Source organism: Octopus bimaculoides, chromosome 2, assembly GCF_001194135.2.
Source record: "Octopus bimaculoides isolate UCB-OBI-ISO-001 chromosome 2, ASM119413v2, whole genome shotgun sequence".
Taxonomy (NCBI): domain Eukaryota; kingdom Metazoa; phylum Mollusca; class Cephalopoda; order Octopoda; family Octopodidae; genus Octopus; species Octopus bimaculoides.
In genome coordinates, this window is record NC_068982.1 from 70,136,630 (window position 1) to 70,158,879 (window position 22,250).

A 22,250-nucleotide genomic window follows, 5' to 3' on the forward strand; every position below is an offset into this window, starting at 1 on the left:
TATATATATATATATATATATATATATGTATGTATGTATGTATTATATACTCGCATACACACAAACAGGCTTCCACACAGTTGCCATCTACCAAATTCACTCAAAGTGCATTAGTTAGCCCAAGGCTATATAGTAGAAGACACTTGCCCAAGGTACTGCACTATGAGATGGAATCTAAAACCATATGGTTGCAAAGCAAGTTTCTTAACCACACAGTTATATCTAAAGAATTTAGTGAAGTAACTTTGTCGTTATTAAGCTGGTGTTTGAAACACAAATTGACACAAGATTTTGATGTTAGTTTTTTTTAAATTTAGATCACTTGAAAACATTAATTAATTTAGAATCATGATACTAAATTTTTCATTATTTTAATGACTGAAAGACAGGTAGTATATTTCAGCAGAAATATATAACAAATGGGTTTAAATTAAAATCTATCAAGATTCCATGTTAAATCTGTTCTAAATACCAGTTTAATAATGAAATTAATTGAAATATGTATTTTCAACATCAATATGGTAACAAATGGGTTAAGTCACTAATTATCACTGAATAGTTTAATATTCACAGAATCTCATGTAATGTGAATGACACATTGCATTTAGTCAGGTACATCATAATCTCATTATAAAATCTGTCTATACATTTGTTCATGCTTAATGTTCAAATGGAAACATAGAAAACTATGAACATACTACAAAAAAAAAAAAAGAATTGTTGCTGTAGTAACATATTAAATTACATTAATGTTTTTTACTCCAGTTTTACAACAAAAGAAAAAAAATGCAAAGAACTAAACTGTATTGCATTGGAAACTGATGAGTATGCTTAAACGACATGAAAAAATAAATATTTAGCTATATTATTTCAGTGAATTTCAGTAGCTTCATGTGACAGAGCTTAATACAAATATTTCTAAACATCAAACCACTTCTATTGCACAAAGGTGAAAAAAGCAACAATGGTTCCATTATCCTCTTCTTCATTATCATTGACATTTGTTTTCCATGCTGGCATGGGTTGGACAGTTTGACAAGTTCTGACAAGCCAAAGAGCTGTGTCAGGCCCCAGTGTCAGCTTTCAAATGGTTTCTACAACTGGATGTGTCTTCTAACTCTGACCATTTTACAATGTGTATTGGTTCTCTGTTCTTTTTATGACACTGGCAACAGTAAAGTTGCTGAGTAACTTGCATGACAAAGTAAAGAAAGGAAAAGGGAAAAGCTTTCTTCAGTTAAGTGGGACATGTATTTGAGAGGTGGGGCAATGGCTTTGTACCAGGTTGAAGGCTAAAGTACGATACAGGGACAGAACAGGTATGTCCCTATAGAGTAAATATGAGTACATGGCTACTTCATATTATGTGAAGGTGGGTAAGTGTAGCTCAGAAGATAAAAACAGTGGTGACAGTCCGTGAGTGTTCTCTCAAGGTAAAAGAAGGCTAGTATAAGGGAGAATATAAACTGTGGATCGAGAAGAAAGGAAAGGGCAAGTAATTTCGTAACTGTTTGTAAGCTAAGACAAAGATGTAGGGAAAATTAAACAATAGATATATTATATACAAATTGATCCCTTGTTTGTAGTTGCAATGCCTGAGTCAAACAACTAACTATTAAAAGAGTGTGCTTTTTATGTTTTCTTTTTTCCTTGTTATTTAGAGTTATTTCACACAATCATTGTATTATATGAACAACTGTATGACTGAAATTTGTAACACATAGCTATGCAAAACATTTATTTTTGCATCACTCCATTACCATATTACTATACATACACACCTATATACATAAACACATGCATATACATATGCACATATATATATATTGGGTCATCCTATAAATAAAGCAGTTTTTTCAAATGCATGAACTAAAAGTCAGAGGGGGACAGGATAAACTACCTGCATCAACTTGCTATAGAAGCAGGTAGTAATTTTACCTTGTGCTTATTCTTACTCCAAGTTTTGAAGAGTGCAGTTCAAGTTTAGCAGTTATTTTTTCAAAGATATAAAGGAAATGACAAAGGAGCATATTCTGCATATTTTGCAACACAACAGAAAGGCAACAATGCAACAGAAAGTGCAAGGAATATTAATGCAGTCTATGAGGATCGGACAATAAGCGTAAGCCAGTGTCGACAGTGGTTCCAGAAATTCCGAGCTGGAAACTACAGCCCAGAAGATGAGCCACATTCTGGAAGATCTGCAGAGCTCAATGAGGATGTCCTGCAAACCCTGGTGGAACAAAATCCCACCATAGCTGTTAACAAACTAGCAAAGAAGCTTCAATTTGGTCATTCAACCATTCATCGACACCTGTGTGCTATCGGAAAAGTCAGCAAATTAGGTCAATGGGTTCCTCATAAACTTTCTGAGTCTAATCGCGTGCAGAGAGTGAACATGTGCTCTTCTTTGCTGTCATACCTCACGAATGAACCTTTTTTGGACTGAATAGTGATTGGTGACAAGAAATGAGTTCTCTATAAAAATATCAAGCACCAAAGACAGTGGGTAGGGAAAGGAGAAACACTGGCATCCCAGACTAAAGAAGGTCTTCACCCACATAAGGTGGTGTTGTCTGTTTGGTGGAATATGAAAGGTTTAGTCCACTTTGAACTTTTAAACCTAAACCAAATGATAACAAAGGAGATCTACTGTGAGCAGCTTGTGCAGCCTAAGTCAGTGGTAGAAGAAAAATGACCATCTTTGGTTTTAAGACAAAAGGTATTCTTCCATCAGGATAATGCTTGGCCACATACAGCAAGGATGACATTCCAAAGGCTGGAGCAGTTCGAATGGGAAATATGCCCCACCCACCATATTTATCAGACATTGCCCCATCTGATTATCATTTATTCCGCAGTCTTCAAACTCATTTGGACAGAAAATATATAAATTCTGTAGACAAGGTCAGAACAGTACTGTAGAAGTATTTTTCAACACAGACAAGTGAATTTTGGAACAGGGGCCTTGCAAGTCTACCAGAAAAATGGAAAAGCATTGTAGAAAATGAAGGAGAGTATATTTTAGATTAAAAAAGAACTTTCTTTATCTTAATTTTGAAAAATAAAAGAAGTATAAAAACCTGCATTATTTATGGGATGACCCAATATATATATATAGACACACACACACACACACACACACACAAACACAGTCCAACTCAAACTAGCATGAAAAATGGACATTAAATGATGATGATGCCAATACAGACAAATGCACACATTTTATTTATATAGTTATTTATATTTATACGTAGACACACAGATATATATATAAACACACATACACACAGAAAAGAAAACACAAGAGGATTTGTGTGTGTGTGTGTGTGTGTGTGTGTATCTGTATGTACAAGTGTGTGTGGTGATTGAATGGTGCAAAAATAAACATTGCTATAACTCTGTGTATGTGTGTTTATGTGTGTGTGTGTGTGTGTGTGTGTGTGTGTGTGTGTGTATATATATATATATATATATATATATATATATATACGCTCCAGCATTTTTCAATGCATATTAGATGAATTGAACACAATATAATATCCCTCAATGACAACAAAAAAGCACATCAGTAAAGCTTTTGATTCCATTTCTCATTATTCATTCAATATATAGCTTTTGATGCCATTTCTCACTACCAATTCAATGTGTACACACAAAAACACACTCTCGTGTGTGTGTGTGTGTACTTTAAATTTCCCCTTCAAAAAAAAAACAACAACTTTTTGTGAAAACACTAAATGATAGCTATTCAACTAGCACTAAGGTTATCATGTCTGGCTATTAAGTTACAGCTACACCATTCAAATCTATGGCTTCTCAAACAAAATCAGTTATACAATGGTCTGCACGTACAATGCCAGAACTCAATACACACACACACACACACACAATAACATCTTACAGCAAACAGGACACAGCTGCACACCAAATCTAAACATTGTTAAACATTAACCTAACACACATATACATATGGCAAAATCTTAAGCATCACCTACAATACAACAGAGTATAATGCCAAAAATGAAAAGATGAAACATGATGAGCAACCACCAGTACAACTTATGGACAAAATAACAAAAAACACAGTGTTATTTCACAAACAGTACTTCTAGTTTATCCTTGACTCACCTTGTCAAACATTTTGTCAAAAAAAAAAAAAACAATAAATTTCAAACTATTAAAAACAATGGGTCTGCACACGGCAAGTCGCACATTCATACATACATACACACACCAAGACTTAGATAACAAAACCAAAGAACTGAGATGTACAGATGTAACTTATGACCACAATCTGTTCAAAACTATTCTTTTACTTGTTTCAGTCATCTGACTGTGGCCATGAAGGGTTTTAGTTGAACAAATTGACCCCAGGGCTTATTTTTTTTTGCAAGCCTAACACTTATCTTATCAGCTTCTTTTGCCAAACCACTAAGTTACGGGGACATAAGCACACCTACACTGGTTGTCAAGCGATGGTGGAGGGACACACAGGCACAGACACAAACACACACATACATATATATATGTGCATATATATACAATGGGCTTCTTTCAGTTTCTTTCTACCAAATCCACTCACAAGGCTGTGGTCGGGTCATGGCTATAGTAGAAGACACTTGCCCAAGGCGTCACACTGTGGGACTGGATCCAGAACCATGTGATTGGAAAGCAAGCTTCTTACCACACAGCCATGCTTATGCCTATGCAGACTTTTCTAAACTTAGCCTATCACAGAAAAAAAAAGAAAAAAACATTCAAACAGTAAATCACAAAGACAAGATACTTCTAAATTCATCCTCTCTCTTTTCTGTTTTCCTTCAGATATTAGGGTTATCATACAGCCTTAGCCTTACAAGTTACACTAGTGCTGATGCCATGGAAAAAAGCATTCAGTACATGCTGTAAAATAGGTGACATTACAAAGGGTGTTCAACCATAGAAATAACACCAAAGCAAACACTAGAGTATGTCTGCAACCCATGCCAGCATGGAAGCCAGACATTAAATGGTGATGATGGTGATTACCTCCCCAGCTGATTCTCATCAAGAATTACAGATCAACAGCTACAAACTGTATGCAGAACATCAGTTTAACCTCCCACCTCCACCCCAAATATTAATCCTTTGTGAACCATGGTGGGGAGGAGGAAGGAGGTCAATGTTGGTAGTAGTTTCTGTGGGAATAAGCATTTGAAAGATAAACTCTCTCCATAAAAAAAAAAAATCCAAGTGGCTAAAAAAAAATATCTTTGCAATAAATCTGGTGCAACAGGTTTTCTTGTGCACCAGTCAAAATTCATTATACCAATGGACACTGCTACTACCAAAAGAACAACTTGAAAACATAAAAATCAAACAGGATAGTGAATTGAATAGAAGAATATTAAGACTGTCAAAATAATTCTTCCACAATCAAACACGGTTTATATGACAATAAATATAAATATATATATATGCACACACACATATATATATATATTATATATATATATATATATATATATATATGATATATAAGGTTGAATCACATTAAATGTAGCATTTTGGATTATTTATTATTTCAGTCATTTAAACACTCAATTAATCTTGACTCTTTTTCTTTCTAAACAATATTGGTATACAAAATTCGTACCCACAGACCTTACAAAAATGATAACAACCAAACTATGTTGAGTGATTTTCTTGTATGAGTACAAACTGGGTCACTCTGCTGCAGAAGCTCTACGGAATATTAAGCGGGACTTTGGTAATGGTTTTGTTGACATCAGAACTGTTCAGAGATGGTTCTAAAGATCTCATTCAGGAGATGATAGCCTTGAAAATGAATCAAGGGGGAGGCCAAAATCAGTTACTTGGCATGATGGATTAAATGCTTTGGTTGAACAAAATCCAAGAACAACGGTCCAAAAACTTTCATCACAACTCCAAGCATCTCGCACAACTGTTTCTTGACACTTGGAAAAAATTGGAAAAGCCAAGAAAATGGATAGGTTTGTTCCACAACTGAATACGATTCAAGAAAACAGGCACCTCGAAGTGTGCTTTGTATTGCTTTCTTGACTGGAAAAAGAACCATTTTTGCATCAAATCATGTGATGAGAAATGGATACTCTTTGACAACAGTAGGAGAACAGGACAGTGATTAGATGTAGGAGAACCACCTAAATACTACCCAAAACCACCATTGCACCCTAAAGAGTAGGTGGTCTGCGAAGGGGGTTATTCATTATTCATTTTCGCAACTAGGAAAAACAGTAACAGCAACATTGTATTGCCAAGTAATTGTGTGCATGAGAATTTGAAAAAGAAGCAACCCAGACTAGTGAACAGAGATGACTCAATTTTGCTCCACAACAATACACATCCCTACACTTTGCAAGATATGGTCCAAAATTTGCAAAGCCTGAATTATGAGATTTTACATCTTCCCTATTCCCCTGATATCTCTCTTACTGATTATCACTTATTTAAGCATTTTGAGCTTTTCATATGCAATAAAACATTCTTAAATAGAAAAGAGGTAACTGAAGCATTCAGACAGTTTATCACAGCAAAAGATGAATTTTTTTTTAAAGATGGAATATATGACTTAGAGAAACATTGGGTTGGATAAAGGTCATAAATGGACATGGACTATAATATAATTAAATAAATCAGTTCTCTAACACTTCTGAAACATTTTATTATTACCTTTCAAATATGACATTTCATGTGTGACAACCTAATACACATATTATGTAATAGTTGTAAACAAGTGTTATCATAATACAGTAGTGTCTTTCATTTTCAATCTTCCATGAAAACATGTTCAACCATGGGTAAATATCATCTTACAAGCAAACAGGAGAAAGTTGGTAATAGGAAGGGTATCTAGCCATAGAAAATTTGCCTTAACAAGTCCAATTTATGCCAGCATGGAAAAGTGAGCATTAAAATAATGATGGCAATTGTATATATATATTTTATTTACATAATTATATAATTGAATGCCACGCATCCATTTCCAAGTAAGTTTATCTATATATATATATATAAAATTGCCATCATCATCCTTTAATTCACTTCTCCATGCTGATATCTTATGGCTGGATGCCCTTCCTGTTGCCAATCTTCACCTGCTTCCAAGCAAGATGATATTTTCCTATAGCTACATAAGTTTTCACAGAAGACTGGAAGCAAACAACTTTGCTCATGTGCTGATGAGGCTCATTTACAACCACCACATGATGTCTAGACAAGAGTACATGCAAATATATGCACACACATATGTACATATATGATAGGCTTCTTCCATTCACTAAACCCACTCACAAGGCTTTTGTTGACCCAAAACTATAAAAGAAGACACTTGTTGAAGCTGCCATGCAGTGGAACTGAACCGAAGATAACATAGTTGATAAACAAACTTCTTTAACCACACAGCCACACACACACTTTGTTGACAGCCAGGTAAAAGAAAAAATATATAGTCAGCAGTTCATTGTTATTGTTATAAACAGATAAACAAGTTATATTATGAAAGAAATTGAACAACAATTTGGCAACAGATTAACATTCCATGGCAAAGTATAATTGTCTTAAGTACATTAGATTTATCTGGATTTATTCCAAGAGAAACAAATTTAAAGGAATAAAAAAAAAAGTTGGTCCAAGAGAAATAGTTAATTCTAACTATCCTAACACAACAGACAAATACCATTATTGAAACTTGTTCTGGAGGAATTACGAAAATTAACCTTCACAATAAACAAAGGAATATTATCAGAAAAACAAACAAATAGTTTTGGTGTGATAGTTGATTCCAAAATGACCAAATACAAATCTAAAAGAAAAACACTGGCAAACAACCAACTGTTTTTCTAAGTAATAACTTTGCAAAAATTTATTGATATCATCAATATGTTTGGTCTATTTCTCCATGTCGTTATGTTTTTACAGTAATTAGCTTTCTTTCAACTTGTCCCGATTCTCTCAGTATTCTTTCATCTTGGCTTTTAGTTACCATCAACTAAGGTGGACACCATATTAGTCTTTTTATGTTCTTTCGTTCTATTTTTTTTTCTTCAAACAACAATATGATCCTTTTGTCTTGTTTTATCTTATTAACTCATATATATTCAAATATATTCATTGTTTAAAGCTTAGCATTCAACACATGAGAGACTTTGTATAAGTCAATTAGGCGTTGCAGACGTAACTGTGTAGTAAAGAAATTTGCTTTCAGTTCCACAAGTTTAGGCTCAGGCCCATTGTGTGGTACTTTGTGCAACAATCTTCTGCTATAGCACTCAGCTGACCAAAGCCTTGTGAATGAATTTAGCAAATGGAAACTGAAAGAAGCCTGTTATGTAAATTCACACACACACATGCACACACACAGAGGCAGGTGTTGTGTGTGTTTGTCTCCTTGTTTTGACATTATGTGTGTACCTGTTTATGTCTTCTTGTCCTGACATCTAGCGATAGTTGTAGATGAGTATCACTGTCAAACAAGCAGTGTCCATTCCCACTCTACCATGAAAACATGTGAAGCTTGAGATAAATATTACCTTGTTTGGAAACAAGTGAGGGAGAGCAGCAGAAAGAATTTTCACCTGAACCATGCAAGCATGATGACAAAGATTCTCCTTTTATAAACCAATATATAAATCTCAGACAATATAATATTTAAAAATCTATGTTAAGATACCCTACTCACACAATGAAATGTCATTGTGGCTATAGATGCACTCATTAAATATTGAAGACAATCTTAAAGGGTTTTTTTTTCCCCAGTCTGTCAAGCAACTTTTTCCTCGAATGTTAGTTACAAATATCCAGATGTTTAAACAGTTACTACCAGCACAGGCATGGTTGTGTGGTTAAAAAGCTCATTTTGCAATCATGTGGTTTCAGGTTCAGCCTCACTGCACAGCACCTTAGGCAAATATCTGCTGAAGCCCTGGGTTGACCAAAGCCTTGTAAACGAACTTCGAAGATGGAAATTGTATGGAAGCCCACTGTGCTTTTGTGTGTGTGTGTGTGTGTATGTTTGTTTATGTGTATCTATGTTTGTCACCTCCCCCCCCACACACACACACACCACTTAACTATTGTTGATTTGTTTACATCCCTGTAGCTTAGTGCTTCAGCAATAGAGACCAATAGAATAAGTACCAGAATTATAAATGAGTGCTTGGGTCAATTTGTTTGGCTAAAACTCTTCAAGGAAGCACTCCAGCATGGTTGCTGTCCAATGATTCATACGAGTAAAAGATTAAAGATAAAACTGCTTTTCTTTTTTGTTTTTGTTTTTGTTTTTCTTCCTCCCTGAACTCGTCTGAGAATGTTTAGAATGCAGCTTTTTAACCCTTTAGCATTTAAACTGGCCATATTCAACCAAAATATTCTACCTGCTTTATATTCCAAATGGCCAAATCTGGTTTCTCACACCTACCCTACAATGTCATTTAAAAAAATCAACAGTTGCCTCATCAAAATCTCATAGCTACAAGATAATACATGATTACTACAAAAGAATGTGAAGAAGTACGTATTACTTTTGACAGAACAATGTGAATGCTAAAGGGTTAATAACTACAGATGCAGAAAGCAAATTCTGAAAGTGTAAGACCCAGTGTGGAAAAAAAAAAAATTATGAAATAGTGTAAAGGAAATATAAACGTACTTCTCTCTTGCTTCATATCTCCAGTCTGATAACCTCCAAAAACATGTTCTACAATAGCTTCTCTGATAGTTTTCTCCACAATGCTGGAAAAGATAAAAATTGGAGATATAAGAAAAAAAAATTGAATACCTAATTTTTAAAACTAATCAAGACCAGTTTTCTTGTAAGGTATGTTGCTCCCGTTTTAGTGGGTAGGATACGAAATAAGACATTTGCAGAGTTTGCAGGGCAAATGGAAAAAAATGCATTCGAAATTTTCTAAATACACATTCACTCCAAATATTGGGTCCCGCTATCACAGAGGATCCCTTGTGATGAAAGCACATCCTTAACATAGTTAAGACTGCATCCTAATGACACCCTTCTCTGTAGGGACAAAAAATACCTTACAGCCCCACTCCAGTAACTATTGACACTCTACAAAACTCTGGTAGCACTCATAATGGAACATTGCTTTTATATATGGGATGGTGTTGCTGCTGTACACACAGACATTCTAAACCACATCTCAAAAGGGGTTACCTGACTAATTGGCATAAAGTTACCCCGGCTTCTGACCAACAGGTGTGCTGTCTTTCTCTTTCTGCCTTCTCCACTGCTACTATAAAAAATTTTTTTCATATAAACAGAAATTGTGGGACAATATGCTACCAAAATATGCTACCAAATATGCTACCAAAATAAATAGGAATTCTTAAAGTTTAAAGAACTTTTTAGTTTAAAATAGAATGTCATTGTTTCTACTGACAGATCCTGCAAACCCATGCAGATATAGAAAAAACAGACATGATGATGACAACAGTTCTAAATTATTATTTGATGAAAAAACTCAGCTTATTTTGCTGGGTATGATGGAAAGTGTCAGCTGTCCACAGCAAGCAGACTTACGTGACATTTGCTTACTGGTCATGCTTCAAGAACCCTGCAAAGAATTCTTGCAGTTCCAAACAATGCCAATTTGTTTTTATTATTATTATTATTATTATTATTATTATTATTATTATTATTATTAAGGCAGTGAGCTGGCAGAATTGTTACCATGCCAGGCAAAATGCTTAGTGGCATTTCGTCTGTCTTCACATTCCGAGTTCAAATTCCACTGAGGTCAACTTTGCCTTTCATCCTTCTGGAATTGATAAAATCAGTGTCAGTTGAACACTGGGGTCGTTGTAATTGACTAATCCCTTCCCCCAAAATTGCTGCCCCTGTGGCAAAATTTGAAACCATTATTATTATTATTGTGCTTTTTCTTTCACTTTTGTTTCCATTTCTTGCTGAGTTTCTTCCTGACACCTGTTGTTGTTGATTTGACTCAGGTTCGTTCTTATTCCTAATAGAATTTATGTGGGTAGTGGGTTACTACCTGTAACCTTAGGCTTCCACAAGCTTTCAATAGTCTTTCAAGTGCTTAAAACCTGCCTCATAATCTTTCCTGTCCCTAAGAGGCAAACTTTCTGTAGAAGCTCTACAGGACATTCTATTCCAACCTCCTTCAACCATTTGTCTTTACTCACAGTTCCCAATGCACCAATTATTACAGGCAAAACCTTCAGTTTTCATACTTCAAATTCTTGCAATTGTAATCAACTCACACCCTCCCCTGAAATTGTTGGCCTTGTGCCAAACTTTGACATTATTATTATTATTATTATTATTATTATTAAAAAGCAGTGAGCTGGCAATATCATTAGCACATCAGACAAAATGCTTAGTAGAATTTATTCCAACTCAGTCAGAGTTCAAATTCCACCAAGATCAACATTCATCCTTTCAGGGTCAATGAAATAATTACTAGTTGAACATTGGGGTCACTGTAATCAACTACCCACCTTCCCCAAATGTTTCAAGCCTTGTACCTATAGTAGAAAAGATTATTATTATTATTAAATGGTAGAATCAGTAGAACACTGGACAAAATGCCTTGAGATATTTTGTTGTCCTACTTTACATCACAATAATCATTATCACTTTATATCCACTTTCCATGCTGGCATGGGTTGGACAGATCAACAAAGTCCAAGTTGCTTCCCACTAGGAGCTACAGCTCCCAAAGACTAGCAGCTCATACATGTGTCATTTGGCCTGGTTTCTACAGTTAGATACCCTTCCTAATGCCAAACACTAATCCCACCAAGATCAACTCTTTGTAGAGTTGATCTTGGTAGAATTAATATTTGGGGTACCAGATTTGGTAAAATAATAGCAGTCAAGTACTATTATAATCAACTTTATACCTTTCATTGTATTTCTGGCCTTGTGCTATGTTAGAAATCATTGTTTACTCACTGCACTAATTAAATTTCTGTTGGTGATGTAATATACTAATCATATGCAAATCAGTTCCTGCAGCCACTTCCTATTGGCTAGTAAAAATAGAATGTGCATACTATATGATATAAAATGTAGAGAATTCTGCAAAGTACTCCACTGTCAAAAACAAGTTAACTTGATTCTTGTATCTGAAGTGCACTTACACAGTACTGTATATACTTGATTTCCATGCAGTAAGGGTTAAAGATGGTGAAGTGATGGAAATGGTAGAGAGATGAATTCCAATATTTAGCATGAAAGTAAATGAGTTCCCAGACCAACCACCCACACCATCACTGTTTGTCTTAGTTCTCCAGATCACAACAGAGGGTTTTAAGACTGACTATCCTTAGGAACTCCTGTATGTGGCCATTGACCTTAGTAATTCTTATGGCTGAATCAGACAATAATTAGGGAAGGAATTTTAAATGTGAATGCAACACCTAAAATTAAAAGTAAACCTAGCAAAGATAAATGTTCTAGTTTGCAACAAAGAAGGCAGGACACAATGTCACCTGGAAATAGCCTTGCTCAATATGCAAACACAAAATAAATAACAATTTCAAAGTTTTGTATCCAATGTAAATTATAGGTATACAGCAGACATTTAGTGGGATTACAAGAAGGGCTTTATACTTAGTAGATACAAAAGAGTAGTTAACAATAAGAACATACATGAGAAACTCCTTCAAATAACTAGAAAGTTCCTTTGAAATAGTTGACAGGGGACCTAATCAATAGTGGAGGCAAGTATTCTGAAAGAATAACAGCCAGAGCAAGAATGACATAGAGAAAAGGTTAAGGGAGCAAATTACCCAGCTGGCAATAAGGGGATTCTCTATCTATATGTATATGATGCTTGTATGTGAAATGCAATATTGCACAACTGTGAAATGTGGGCAATGAATGCAAAGGATAGGTAGAGGCTTTGCTGGATGCATAACGTGTAAATTTACGATGAAGTACAAATGAGCTGAGAGAAAAAAATGTCAGGTATAATAGGAATCAGATGTGGTGTGTAAGAGAAAAGACAGCTTTGCTGCTGTGTATGTCATGTTATTTTTGGTGTTTTTTTTTTCTCCAGCAAGATGCCCTTCTTCCTATTAGCCAAACACTTTACAGCATGAAATTCTTGCATTTTGTGTCACCAGCACTAGACAAGTTTTCCCCTACCCAACGAAACTAAATAGCCCCAGCTACTCTACGATGTGATTAAGATTAAATTATATTTTTCAAAATTCCAACTACCTACCAAGCAGATACAGAAAAAAAATGTATCAAATTATATGTTAATCTTTAAACACAAAACAACAATTTACTGTCAAGATGTTTTCAATACTAAGTAAATGCATAAAATACTACAATAATATATCAGATTCTTTTAGATTTTACCAATCATCATCATTGTTTTAAAGTCCACTTTGTCATGCTTGCAGGAGTCAAATGGAGTTCACTAAAGCAGATTTTCTGCAGTCACATGCCATTCCTGTGGCTAATTCTCACCTATTTCCAAGCAATTCATATTTCCACATGGCTAAACATGTTTGCATGGAAGTTCGTGCGGGTGACACGTAAAAGCACCCACTACACTCTCTGAGTGGTTGGCGTTAGGAAGGGCATTCAGCTGTAGAAACTCTGCCAAATCAGACTGGAGCCTGGTGTTGCCATCCGGTTTCACCAGTCCTCAGTCAAATCGTCCAACCCATGCTAGCATGGAAAGCGGACGTTAAACGATGATGATGATGATGATGATGATTGACAATGAGTGACACTGCTCATAAGATGGTGGTGCTTGCTTCCAACTATCACGATGCCAAGACCAAGATACATACACCCACCAGGGGACAGACGCACACGCATGAAGGGCTTCTTTCAGTTTCCATCTACCAAATCCACTCACACAGCATCAGTTGCCCTGGAGCTTCAAGAGAAGACACCAGTCCAAGGCACCACACAGTGGTACCAAACCCAAAATCACATGGTTGAGAAGCAAGCTGCTTGAGCAGACACCTGTATTGGCATCTATCAATTTTACCAAAAAAAAAAAAGGCTCGGCTAACTTACCTAGATGCAACCACTGATACCACAGGTGACTCAATCATGCTGTGACCACTATCACTGAAAAAGAAAATAAGTTGTCAATTTTCAGCTCACTTATAATTATATCTGGAGTAATACAAGGGAGGAAAATAACAACAGAGCAACAATAATACTGAAAATATGACTCTTTAGAGACACTTCATTGTTGTAGCCATTTACTACTGTAAACAACATAAAAAAAAGACAAATTTCCCAGAACCAAAACTAGAATTGTTTTGATTGTTTTGTTTTTGATAAAAACTTTTGTTGACAAATTGAAAGAAAGGTTTTTATTATTGCCATTATTGTTTTTTTTTTGGGGGGGGGGGGTTATTTTCTAACTTTGCTGACTTAGAATACAATTGAAGTAGACAAAGCAAGACCTTTCCCACACTTCTTAGAAAACCAGATTAAACTTTCACATAGAGAAAGAAACAAACAAAAAAACTAGAAAACACTCCTTGCTTATTTCTTCACAGAAAGACATTTGTTATGATGCCTATTATTACAATGAACATATTATTACAATGAACAACGCACATGCACGCATGCGCACACAGACACACACTGTTTTATAATGAGTAGGAAAATTGTTTTTGTTTATTTTATGACATTGTCTAATAGTGGTTTCATGAAGTAGGACACAGTGCAGTCGTTACACAGGTATACTAGATCATCTGTGAATGAATGTTACCTGTGATATTTTGGTATTTTAATCAGGGAGAAATTAGTTTCATTCGCTTCATGAAAGCAATGTTAAGCCATGAAAGCTACACTAAGGGTTGATACTTTTTTTTAGGAAAACACTTATATTCACTCCCTCTTTGAATCACATAAAAGGTGACATCTTCTTCAGTAATGTACCAATGTACAAGCTACTGAACAGTTAACAGAACGTTACTTATTAAAAGGAATGGGTAATTTGAGAATGGTAAAAGAATCATGAAGGGGATGGAATGAAATTTCAAAAAGAGTTGGGATGGAATCAAAAGAGATAGAAGGTAAAAATTAAAACAGTATTTGTTACTAAGATTCACCACCATAGTAGGTATGAAATCTTAGATATTACACTGTTAGTCATGATTTTGAATCTTGCTCTTGATATCATAAAGTTATTTTTTTCCAGGAATTTAAACATCATCACCATCACTTTTACATCCACTTTTCCATGCTTGCATGGGTCAGATGGAGTTTATTGAGACAGATGTTCTACCACTGGATACCCTTCCTGTCTCCAACCATCACATGTTTATGAGCAAGGTATTATTTCCTCATGGCCAGACATGTTTGTGCAGAATATTGGAAATGAATAGCATTCATTTCCAATACCCTAGTTGTTAGGCCATGCACCTTCACAAACACACATATGCGAGCACATGTACATGATGGGCTTCTTTCAATTTTCATCTAACAAAATTCATTTGCAAGGCTTTGGTCATCCCAGGACTGTAGTAGAAGACACTTGCCTATTTAAATATATAAATTTAGAAGAACCTTCCCATTCTTGAAAACGCTGAAGATAAAAAAATAAAGTAAATTCATTTTTAGTAAATGTTACTCTGATAATAAGACATCACAAAACAGTACTTAATGATTACTGCTTGCAATTTGTTTCAATTATATTTTAAACCAAGCCATTTGAGACTGTTCCAGGTTCTATGATATAAGCTTCTCATTTTCAAATGATGGAAATTAAAAGTTTCCATCAAAATTTTATGTCAATTTATGTTCTAAACACCAGATTAATAATACTTATAAATTTTGGCACAGGGCTAGCAGATTCTGAGGAGAGGGAAAGTCAATTACATTGACCCCAGTACTTCACTGGTAATTATTTCATCAATTCTGAATGCATGAAAGGTAAAGTTGACCTCAGCAAAATTTGAGCTCTGAACATAAAGACAGACAAAATGCTTAGCAGCATTTTGTCTGGCATGCTAATGATTCTGCCAGCTTGCTGCCTTAAACCTTTAGTGTTTAAACTGACCATATCCGACCCAAAGATTCTATCTGTTTTACTTTCAAACTGGCCAGATCCAGTTGCTCACACTTACCCTACAAGGTCATTCTAAAAATATACAAACATATCAATACCTCAAAGCTATGACATAATGCACGATTAATTTTCATTTTTAGAAAACTGGAATAAACATTACGTTTGAGAGTAATTTGAATGTTAAAGGATTAAACACCAGATTAATAATGACGAACATACTTCACTAAATTCCTTTAGCTATTTTCAAAATTAATCAAAACAAAAGGAGTATATTTCAACAGAAACACTAATAAAAAGGTTAAATATGCATACATGTGTATGCACATGCATGCACACACACAGAGGTTTACAATAGATTGCTGTCACATTGTTGTTTAAGCTTATCACTTACATCATCGATCTTCCTGATTCATAAACAGAAGCACTGCTACACTCACTTGTTTTCCCACATTTTCACTTCCCAGTAGATAAGCTTTGCTTGTATGGGTCAAACAGAATTCATTGAGACAGATTTTTAGTAGCTGGATGCTCTTTTTGTCACATCATCCGATTCCAACTAAGGTAATCTTTTCCCACAACATGACATGCTTTCACAGAAGATTGGAAATGAAGGATAACACTTGTATTACAGTGACTCTCCACTATCACGCAACGGCAAGACAAGGAGATACAAGCACATGCATGCATGCATACACGCACACACACACACACACACACACACACACAATGGGCATCTTTCAGTTTCTATCTACCAAATCCACAAGAATTTGATTGGCCTGGGGCTATTGTAGAAGACCTGCCCAAAGTGCCACACAATCAGAATATTACTTGAAACTATGTGGTCAGGAAGTGAACTTCTCAAAACAGATAGCCATAACCTTTCCCCTATAAATCTAAGGACTCATATCTCTGCAATAGTAGCATTATTTCAAAGCTGACTAGATCATATTTAAAACCCCTCAAAACTTACTTCATATATTATACTTTAAACATGAGCAAACACTACCTTTTTTAACTGCCAAGCTGATCACATGGGTGGGAAGCATTAGTAAAGCATGATCTAATAACTTTGTGCATGAATATGTAGTGTATAAGGAAATGATATAATTTACAGGGCCTTAAAATTTTTATTATTCTAACACAGGCATGCTGTGAGAAGAAGTTGCTTAACTAATACAAGCAGAAAATATCAAACAAATTCAGATTAGAGTAAGAGAACCTTGTTCATTGATACTCAAGCCTCTTTTTTTTATCTCCTCTTTTCATGTGCCAAGCTGGCAGGTGTTGGCAATCATAGATCTCCATGCCAAAGCCTGAAGATTTATGATGTTTCTTGGTTAAAAAAGAGAAGTGGCTTCTTGTTGCTTTCTGCTGATTTACTTACAGTTTACTCTGCTAGTCCCCTACAACCATAAGCTTATCCTTGAAGCACAAGGCCTATTTAACTTTTAAGGCAGGGAACTAGTTTATGGATCATCAAATCATGTCCCTACACCAGTAGACCAATGTGATGAATGTTTAGGTGGCCAGCCCTCCTCTGAGTCCTACAGGACTATCTTTTGCTATTTGATCCATATCTGGGGTCCTTAAGAGATACTACCACTCCAAACCAACTAGTGACTAAAGGTTAACTCTATACTCTTCAAAGCCCTGAACACTCAAGATGGAGCCTCACAACTAGATACTGTTTAATGCTTATGCTACATCATTAAACTGTGACAATTTGATAATTTACTTTAAAGTAAAACAAAGGGAAAGATTAATTTTAATCCACATTGTTTTGCACAGACACTCATCTTAAAAGGATATTTAGTGGCTACTGAGAATTTATTTTATGGACATCCATTTGTGACATTAAGACAGCTCTTAAGCATCATTTCATTTCAAAATCCTGAGAACTTTTTCTACAAAACCACAAAATGAATGCAGTATAGTATATAAGATATAATTTATATATTATGTGAATACATAACAGAGGATTGGTCTAAAAATAGACTGTTCATAAAAGGAATGTCACCACAAGATCTTTTTAGGTGCATGATTGTGAATTTACTAATAGTAAGAAGACAATTTTATATTCTCTCATGAATGCAATGGCCATAGTAATGCAATTAAACAAGTACATACACACACAGATTATGGAAAAAGACTGAATAGAGAAGAAATGTTTCTGCAAATATTTTGAACATAGATATGAGTTTTACAGTCATCCATAACCTATAGGGTATTTTACAATTTTCATATATGTCAGATAATTAAAGGTGTAAATAGTCAGCAGTTATATAATAAAGAAAATCTTATAATTCAAAGGAATATAAAAGAAATCATCAGAGTTCAACCACTACAAAAGATCAAAGGGAGATGAATTGTTTGTGTATGAGCGTTTTCAATGTCATTACACATGATAGAGCAAATAGTTTCATTTGTCATACTAGCTAAACTTGATAACTATGATATCAGCTTTGATAAATGCTGTTGTGTGATATTAAAAATATTGGCACCCATGCCAACGTCATCTCCTTCATTGGACACGAAACTCAGCTTGCGAAGACTTATTGGGGCAAGCGAAAGTGAAATAGTGATTGCACCTGTGCCCAGCGTCGCCTTTCTGGCACTTGTGCCTGTGGCATGTGTAAAGACTTTCGAGCGAAATCGTTGCCAGTGCCCCTGGACTGGCTCTTGTGCGGGTGGCACATAAAATACACCATTTTGAGCATGGCCGTTGCCAGTACTGCCTGATTGGCCTTCATGCCGGTGGCACGTAAAAGCACCCACTACACTCTCTGAGTGGTTGGCGTTAGGAAGGGCATCCAGCTGTAGAAACTCTGCCAAATCAGATTGGAGTCTGGTGTAGCTATCTGGTTTCACCAGTCCTCAGTCAAATCATCCAACCCATGCTAGCATGGAAAGCGGACGTTAAAAGATGATGATGATGATGTGAGTAGGCTTTGTGTGTGTTGTCATTGTATGACTTAGATCCTCACTGACATATTAGAGACCCTGAAGAGATTAAGTATAAATGATCTGACCAAAATATATGCCAAAGATTAGGTGACTTGAGTGAAAAATCATGTTTGCATTTTGTTCTTTATATTTCTGATAAGAGATTTGTGTTCTAATTGACCAAGTAACTCACAATTGAAACTGAAGCAACTGCATGGTGGAAGAGGCATTTAATAACACGCAAAGCTTTTAAATTCACTTTAAATTTATATTTATTTCCATGCAAGGTCAAAATTTTTGCTGCACAACTGTTAGTGAACAGGTTGCAGCTGTGTTGAAATTTTAGCTAGTGGAACAACATCTATGTTTCAAGTATTTTAGAAGTGTATTTTAGTATATCAAGTATATCAGTATGTAAAATATATAAAATGATTGTTATATGAAAGTTCATCATAAGAATGCTAAGATCTTCTGTATATATGTGTGTGTCTATAAATACACACACACACACGTATGTGTGCACACATACACACAAGGTGTTCAGGCTAAATTTGGTGATTTTTCTTATATTCGCTTTTTTTCAGGAACCTGATGTATTGGTGAACAGTCAACAGCATTGGAGAGCATAAAGATTGGAGGTCACCTGAATATTGAAAGAGAGTCACCTGTATCATGATGATTCACATTGGGTATCAAAATTACAGACGTCATGACTGCTGCTCAGTGCTCTGTGAACACTGTAAAGGCTGTAAGACATGACATGGATAGTTCCACTGGAGACTACAAAAACATGGCCAGTGGGAAGGAACACAGCAGGCATTCTGACTGCATCAGCACACCATAATTCATCCAACAACTGCTGGACAAGGTGATAGAAGATCCAAGCAAGAGAAGTCGGACTGTGCGAGAAAGATGGTGTTGGAATCACCACCATAAAACTGGCCTTGAATGAGGACCCTCACTACCATTCATACAAGAGGTATAAGGAACAAATTCTGACAGCCAAGGCTAAGGAGAACTACTTGGAAAGGCAAATAAGCTCCTGAACAAGTTGAGGTATCCTGTTGAGCTGGAGATGATCTGGTTCTTCTCAGATGTAAAGAATATCTGCCTGGACCAATTGCACAACATCCAGCACAACAGGTGGCTTTGCCTACAATCTATGTGATATACCGCATATCACAAAAACCAAGTTCCCCACAAACTGTGATGGTCTTTGGGTGTGACTCCAGAGAGGGAGATGTCATGCCACCCCACATCATTGAACAGAGCCACAGGTTTAACTCAGACAGCTACATGAAGCTTCAGGAGACTGTGGTTAAACCATGGCTGGAGAGGGTTGCTACTGGAAAGCCAGGTGTGTAGCAGCAGGATTTGGTTACTTACCATACTTCCAAAAAGAGTTAGAAATGATTGTTGGAGAATTTCTACAAATTCACCAGCCCCAATTTCTGGCCTCCTAATTCCCCTGATTGTAGTCTTGCATTTGAGAAAGCTACCAACCACTCTGCCTGCAACACCAAGGCTGAGATGGTGGCCAAGACCAAGGAAATTTTCAAAGATCTTCCCAGGGACACAGTGAGGAATGCATGCATCAGGTAAGCCTTGGTAATAAGAAGAGCATCCAGCCATGAAATCTTGCCCCAAACAAATCTCCATCTAACTTATTCAGCAATATGAAACGAGTTTCATATTTGAACATTCCTAGTTATATAGCAAGGAGATGGACAACAGTTAATGTATATAAAGGATGAGGTTGACAAAAAGTTGGTAGATGTTAATGTTGGAAAGAATATCTCACAGTACTTGTTCCCACTCTGAGTTCTAATCTTACTGAGGTCATCTTTGACTTTCATCCTTTCAACGGGTCAATAAAGAAGAACCAATCCTGGACTGTGGACTGGTAGAACTGTTAGAGAAGTGGGTGAAATGTCTTAGAGTAGCTGTTATAGCTTTTTGTGTTCTGATACTGGTGCAAAGCTCTTTCAGCCCAAGTCAATGGTTTTTACTCTGGGTAAACATCAATGGTATGAAGAAACAAGCATAGTCAACTGTCAGTCTCCTTCAAAAAGTATTGCCTGGGCCTGCACATACATGTACAGATAGGTGCATGGTCATTATTGACTAACAGAGGTTTTACATTATTTTACATAATTATGAACTTATGTTAAATCAACTCAAAACATAGCTTACTAAGTCAATATTTAAGAATAAAAACTAATGCAAACTGTCCTTAAAATTAAAAATAGTAAAAAACAAAAAAACAATACTAGTTTATGGTTTTGTTATATACCATTCAATAACATCAGACAATTACAATGAAAAGCTAAACTGGGATATATGGGGGCTCTTTTTACCAATAATGGAATATGTAATCTATAAAAAAAAAAGAGAAGAAAAACTTGAGAAATAATAAGTAGATACCAAATTTAGAAAGAGATTACAAACTAAATATTATTGTCACTGACAGAAAAACAGTGAGGAAAAATGGTAAATTATAGCAATTTCAGTTGTAATAGGGGTATGGAAGTAGTTTAAAAATATAGGTCAATAGCTATATCTTAGTTGGAAGAAAGCCAATTGGGGTAGAAAATAATAGATTGCACAGTGTTATAGCTGGCTTCAGGACAAACATCTAACAATAGATATTATAGAAGTTGTGTATTATGCATGACAGAATAGAAATATATCAAACATTAAAAGTTGGAAATATATTAGAAATTCAATCAATTCTTTATCTCATATACTGAAATTTCTGAATATTTCCTAATAACAATAGCTTATGTCATGGCAGGAAAAGAAATGTATAAGAAATTGCTGAAAGAATGGTAATTAATAGTAGCTGAAGGAAAAGAAGATCAAAATAGATTCTTATTGAAGTGAACAGATCCCAGAATATGAATAAACTAACACTAGACTTGTCTGTTAAAAACAAAATGTAGTGGTATATAAGAAGCAGTGGCAGATCTGATGTTATTTAACAATATTTGTATTATTTTTAATTTGACAGGGAAGGGGTGGGGGCACATGCACACATGATTTTTATGAATTAGCAACTGATTGTATTGCATTGTTAACAACTAAATAATTAATAGTACAGAATGGAAGACTGACAAAATCAGAAGAATGGCAAGTAAAATGCTCTGTTGTCTTTTAAGTTATTCGTTATTCTCAGTTTGAATCATACCAAAGTCAGCTTTGGCCTTTACTTTTTGAGTGTTGATAAAATAAGCACGAGGGGGAGAGAGA

General features: G+C 35.4%; 1 protein-coding gene across 5 annotated transcripts in view; it reads right to left on the minus strand.

Annotated features, from left to right (window-relative positions):
* The window catches only part of LOC106875929 (protein FAM13A), a 242,604-nt gene that overhangs the window by 83,451 nt on the left and 136,903 nt on the right, over nt 1–22,250 (minus strand). For all 5 annotated transcript variants that reach the window (XM_052978225.1, XM_052978227.1, XM_052978230.1 and 2 more), the window contains 2 exons: nt 14,048–14,101; nt 9,674–9,756 (listed from right to left, as the gene is read on the minus strand). In XM_052978225.1, coding sequence (XP_052834185.1) covers nt 9,674–9,756; nt 14,048–14,101 — 137 coding nt within the window. The remainder of the gene's footprint in view (nt 1–9,673; nt 9,757–14,047; nt 14,102–22,250) is intronic.